Source organism: Pan troglodytes, chromosome 14, assembly GCF_028858775.2.
Source record: "Pan troglodytes isolate AG18354 chromosome 14, NHGRI_mPanTro3-v2.0_pri, whole genome shotgun sequence".
NCBI classification, from domain to species: domain Eukaryota; kingdom Metazoa; phylum Chordata; class Mammalia; order Primates; family Hominidae; genus Pan; species Pan troglodytes.
The window spans coordinates 37,990,961-37,997,366 of NC_072412.2; the positions used below are offsets into that span (position 1 = coordinate 37,990,961).

Consider the following 6,406-nt stretch of genomic DNA (forward strand, 5'->3'; position numbering starts at 1 on the left):
AGTACCACATATTCACTCCCTTAAGAGTTGCACAGAATATATCACAGAGTGCTTTGCACAGAGCCTTGCACCTAGTACTCATTCAAAAATATTAAGTAAGTTAATTCTGCAGACTAAAATAAATCATTTATTAATATCTCTGCCATTAATTTCTCTTGCAAAGAGTCGTGGATTAGATTGACATGGTATCTAGTATTTCCTAATAAATAGAGTTGTGCTTTCTAGGTCGCTCTAGGCCGAGAGTGGTATATACATACGATCTATACAGTGAGATCGAAAGACAATGCCAATCGAGGTATTGGCAAAAGAAGTGTGGAGTACCATTCTCTGGTGAGTCAAGGAAAGCCCCAATCCACCACCAAGAGCCGGAAGAAGAGAGAGATCAGGAGCACACCCTCACTGGCATGGGAGATTGGTGCTGAAAACAATCGAGGAACAAACATCCAGCACATTGCCCTGGACCGCACCAAGAGGCAGATCCCCCATGGGAGAGCACCTCCAGATGGTATCCTCCCCTGGGAGCTCAACAGCCCCAGCTCTGCAGTCAGCCTGGTCACTGTGGTGGGAGGCACCACGGTAGGGTTACTCACCATCTGCCTCACTGTCATTGCAGTGCTGATGTGCAGGGGCAAGGAAAGTTTCAGGGGGAAGGATGCCCCGAAAGGCTCCAGCAGCAGCGAGCCCATGGTGCCCCCACAGAGCCATCACAATGACAGCTCAGAAGTTTGATGACCGCAGGTAGAATTCAACCTTTTCCATAAGTGCCTCAGAAAAGATCACAATGGAACCTTAAATACTTCTGGTAAACCATAGAGAATGGAGGATGGCTGTGATGAAGCTGCTCAGAGAATATGACTGTACTAATGGAGTTTGATTTGAATTCTCCATACTCTTTTATGCATCAAAGGACAAATTAAGGCATCTTTCCTCTTGCCCCGAAGGCACCAACAACGTACTCATATGTACACAGAGCCATGATGTGAGGACTGTACTCCTCATTTTAGACATATTCTCTATGCAGTGGAGATAAATCTATTAAAAGGTGCTAACAGACTCTCTTACAAGTGTAAGAGGAATCTACTGTTGCTACGTTAGTGTGAATGTTGAAGGTGCAATTATCACATTGTTTATTCATTGTATAACAGATTATTACTAGAAAGGTTTTTGTTGCTAGTCTGGAAAACTGGTGAACACACTGTTTATTATGACAAGTTTTCAAATAGGTGAAGACAGCATAGAATTATGACCAGGGTGGCTCAACCCACAAATCAACTGATCTACTACTTGGGAGACAGTGGAAGGAAAGATAGAGGGAAGGAAGTTCACTCACTTGAATTTGAATTGCTTCTCATTCTCATCAGACTCTCCTTGTTTTGTTTGCATATTTAATTTTAAATTAAACCAAAGAATATGTTAATTCTGAAAGAGATTTTTAAGAGATGCTGCTCTGTTTTGGCATATAGTGAGTAATGGTAGAGCTCTTGCATGGTAATATACCTTATTGGTGCTCAACATTTGTGGGAAATTAGAGGGTTGGTGAGATTTTGGTGATGAATAAATGCCATAGAGTTAGAGTCACTACAAGACAATGTTCTCTAAGAACTGAGCCTAGATGTTTGCAGTATTGAACCCATAAATGATAATAAGAAACATTATTACAGATGGTGAAGGGAGAAAGTGGTATTTATTAATATAATGTGTATAATCAGAGTGCCTCTTATACATACTTTATAGAATAAAGGAACATTTTGACCGATGAGGTTATCCCTCGGAGTAGCGTAATCACACAATAACATTTAGAACTTAAATTGGCTACAGGACATTTTATTAGCTTTCTATCCAGCATCTGGTCCAAACGATGGGACTCTCTGCAACTATCATTCCGGAAATGGTCTTGGAGGTGGCCAGAATCATTGACCATATTTTTATTTGGTTCAAGAAGACATCGCTCTGGCATCCCCAGTTCAGTGAACTGGTACAATGTGGTCCCTCTCAATATTTAAAAATATAATTTGTAGCAGTGCTTACCATTCACCTCACAAAGCCAAGGAACTTGAGTGAGCTTCCTTGGCAAGCCTCCCATTGCCTTTCTGCATCAATGTGTTTGTTACCAAATAGCAGAAATTTCGCTTAGAAGGGGAAAACTTCAGCTTTCCAAAAGCTAGTAAACATGTTTCAAAGAAAAATAAGGTCAGGAGAAAAAGAATAATGCCTACAGATTATCCTTCAGATGCTGGCTAGAATCCCCTTTGACTTCTAGCCATAAGCTGGCCACACTGGACATCTTGGTCACTGCAGAATTTTAAAAGGCAAACTTCTCAGAACAGATGTGCACATCTTAGTTTGGTGTCTGTAAGTATCAACCATTTCTTGATCAAGATAAGGAAGCAACACTGATACTGAGAGAGAGGTCATATGTCCAATAGTTGCCTTTCTTCTTTTAGGCAGCTCTGCACTTCATGTTCAGTTTTTTAAAAATAGACTGTAGTATCCTTTCATTGGAGAATTTACAAAAATATCACCTGCAGCTCAAAAGTCCCACTAACGGCTTATATGAACAGAAAGTACTGTGTAGCCCAGGAGTTTATTTAGCAAGATAAATAGTGGTAATTTCTTAATCATTCCCCTTTCCTTTGCTTTACCTTCTGGCAGATGCTTAGCTACTTCTTTGGCTACCTCATAATTTGTATGGGAATGAACATGAATTAGGGAACTTCAAATAGTGCATAGACTTTTCCCTACTTACCACTGGGTTCAATTGATGTAGACTGTTAGAGCAAGTATACTCAATCAACTTGCTGATATTTTAGTAGTTAACAGCTTCTGAGCCTATCATGCAATTTGGAGTCTGTCAATGAATATAGCAATCGGTGAAGCATTACTGTACGAAGTCTGTTTTGAGGCTTTGGGTCAAGCTGGTTTTATACCAAATTTCACTCTACAATGCATATTCTAATGAAGCTACCTTATATAAATTGGAGAGCCTATAAAATGCAGAACATTTCTATCCTATCCTACCAAATATTTATCCTTCTCTGTCCTCTATTCTCTTACTCTCCTCTCTCCCTTTTTCCTTCCCTTTATTCCCTTGAAAAAAGAGAATCTGTGGGAAATAGGCAGATATAGCTTTTTAAAATATAAAGTACTTGGGATTTTGCATTATTTTTCTTAATATCTATTTACTAAGTATGTAATTTAATATACATTAATTATTTTTTGAAACTCTTGTTAGTGGGAAGAATATGGTAAATTTTTTGTTAAATAAAATAGACCCTTATGTTTAGCATTTTGTTTTTAGAGAACTATTCTGGTACTATCAGAACAAATACATAAAATAACTTCCCATAGAGAACAGGATATAGCAATAATAGCTCCTTAGATACTCAGTGGCTTCTGACTCCAATCAAGGTCTTGTTGATATTATATAGTAAAAATAAAACCAAAAATAAATATTATTCAAGTGGCTCTTCTAAGCATATGAATCATAAAGCACTGAAATATATATTTTAATGATGATCTTATTTATTCCCATTTTTGCCCTTAGTTAACATTTACTGGTGCTCACCTAGGATTGGCTATTCTGAGGGATTGCATAGAAACCAAGCTCCACTTGCTGTCCTTGGGAAGCTTATAACTGAATGCAGCTCTTTATTTGGACTAAAGTGTCAGGATATGCATTAGATTCTCTCCTGAACCAAAAACACAACAGTCATTATCTGTGAACCATAATTTAAAAATCTTTCTAGAATAACAACAGCAGACTCCACTCTTGTTTGTCTAAAAGAGCCCTACTGGGTATGGATCATTCTGATGACAGATTTATACAAAATGATTCAAACCAGTAACTTAGTAAAATTGACCTTCGCAAACCCTCACTGGGGGAGTGCCTTGCAGAGCTGTGGGTGGGACTGCACATTCTTTTCCTCTTAGTAAAAGATAGGCCCACTTTATTCCAAGAATAACACTTAGCACATAAACTCTTCTTCCAGCTCGTTAGCAGCATTAGCACCTTCTGAATTCCACCCTCTCAGAAGAATCCACAGTGTTTGAACAATTTGCATAAAGGTCAGCTAGCATCCTGCTGCCAAGCCACTGCATAGCATTTGTGATAAGAAGGACCAACTCTAGGCTCAATATGAAGGGATTTAGTTCTGTAAGCAGCAAAAAAGCTTCTTTATCAAGTCATCTTACCTCTAATTCTTTTCCAGTGTGCCAACTCCAAAGTCAACATTAAAAACATAAATGGACCTGTGTAAATATCACAGAGAGCTTTTCCTTATACATCTCAATGCTGAGAGTTAAAATATTCCCAGGTTAAAATTTTTTTAAAGTACCAGTAATAGAGCTAAATACAATGACATTTGCTTTTAAAAGGTGGATATTTTATTTCTGCTTTTTGAAAATACTTATTTAGTATTGACTTGGAAGCCAATTTGGTCCTTTAATAAGTAAAGAAAATAATATGTTTAAAAATGTAAATGTTTTACAAATTTGAAACTTTCATAATTGTATTAATCAGAAAACAAGCACATTGCCATTCTTTGAAACTCATGTTTCTAGACATGACAGCAGTAATAAAAGGATGAAAACAAGTGTCTTCACTAAGCGTATGGCCAATAAATGGGACCCAAATGTTCAATCTGTTCAGTTTACCAAGGTTCAGAAATACGTAATTTAGCAGGAAACTATAAATACCAGTGCTATCACAGCCACACATACACACACACAGACATAAAATAACCAAACATCTCATTTCTAGGAAAGAGATAACACTAAAGGCATCATAGTTTTAACTGAAATACGTTATATGAAGTTTTACAAAAAGGTCAACAGAAAGTTCATTTGTGAAAACATACTCTCATGGGAGCTTCTTTAACATTAGTTCAGAGGTTAATGTATTTCCTGGAGGTATTTTCCTAGAATTGTTTGCACTATTGCATGGTAATAACATTTAATTTTTAAGGAAACATTATATATAGGTTCAAGTTATCCCTTAATGTTGATTTCTCCCCCTTTTCCATGTATTTTGATACTAAGAAACAAAATGCTTTGAGATTTTGGTAACTATTTTGATTTTGATAAAACATGTTAAAATAGAAGGACATGATATTTTTCTATGGTTTCCATCAGGAAGAGTACATCAGAAACTTCTCCATAAGGAAAGAAAACTGACTCTCTCTTGAACTAGTGTTGATAAAATACACTAATGTCTTTCTTAATTTTATTTTATTAGGAGAAAAATCAGAATATTAAATTTGCAAACTTTTGAACAGCAGTAATAGCTCCTTAGACACTCAGTATCTTTCTTCCCTATCTTTCAAGCACATTTAATTTCTTTCCCCTGGTATTTGTTTGCTTTGTGTTTTTTCAATATTTTGTTTGCTAAAGAACAATAACAACAACAAAGCTGGTCCAGCCCTGACACCTACTTTTGCTTTTTTTCTTTCTTTCTTTTAATTTGTTGAACTGTAGGTTTCTTTCTCTGAGATGTATTTTTCATTCTTCCAATAATGCTCTCTTTTTCATTTCAAAACCATTACCACTTTCAATATGTAATTAACATCCTCATTCATCAGAAAGCTGGTAAGTCCACACAGCATTTGTGCAGTATCCCTTCTGTGTAAAATTTTAAGGCTTTCAGATGAAAGAAAAAAGAACTTCCTGCAAAAGATCAAAAGCATCATACTAAATAAAATGATGACAATATGTGCCTTGATTTTTCTCTCAATGGAGGCTCAACATTGACATTTAAGATGTAAAAAAAATTACTTTGATGGTTTAATTAAGAATAATAAGTCAAATATCACATGTATGTAGTTCTTTTGGATGACCGAATACCTTAAAATGAACTAAATAACTGAAATAAAGTGTTAAAATGTTAACAGCATTGAAGTTTTTTAAATTATAATTATTAAATGCACAACGTTCTTTTACTATGCCAAATGTTGCCTACACTGATTACATGATTGTCACAGTTTAAGTGAATTTCTACTATGGATCTTTATTTTTCCCAATGTTTGGATCATCCTCTCAGATAAGAATTGTCAGTATTGCACCTCAAGAAAGAAGAAAAAGTAAGAATGTAAATTTTTGAAAGCTAGCATTAAAAGTAAAGAGCAGTACAATAAAAATCACTTAAAATAGAGAAAGGCAACTACTGAGTAAGAAGAAAGATAATTTCTGTAAAAGCTAAATTTATGCACATTACAAAAAGTAGTCAAATCAGTCTTCCATTGTGACTTCAGGAATTCAAATGCAAGTTGTTGGCAAAATATATATATATATATACACACACACACATACACACACATATATGTACATACATATATATATATATATATATATATTTTTTTTTTTGAGACAGAGTTTTGCTCTTGTTGCCCAGGCTGGAGTGCAATGGAATGAT

The 6,406-nt window shown here is 35.7% G+C and overlaps 1 protein-coding gene across 1 annotated transcript in view; it reads left to right on the forward strand.

The window, feature by feature from the left end:
- Nucleotides 1–5,882, forward strand: part of FREM2 (FRAS1 related extracellular matrix 2) — a 201,237-nt gene extending 195,355 nt beyond the window's left edge. The window contains exon 24 of the mRNA XM_522664.9: nt 226–5,882. Within this exon, the coding sequence (XP_522664.4) occupies nt 226–729 (504 nt within the window). The 3' untranslated portion in view covers nt 730–5,882. The remainder of the gene's footprint in view (nt 1–225) is intronic.
- The last annotated feature ends 524 nt before the right edge of the window (nt 5,883–6,406 follow it).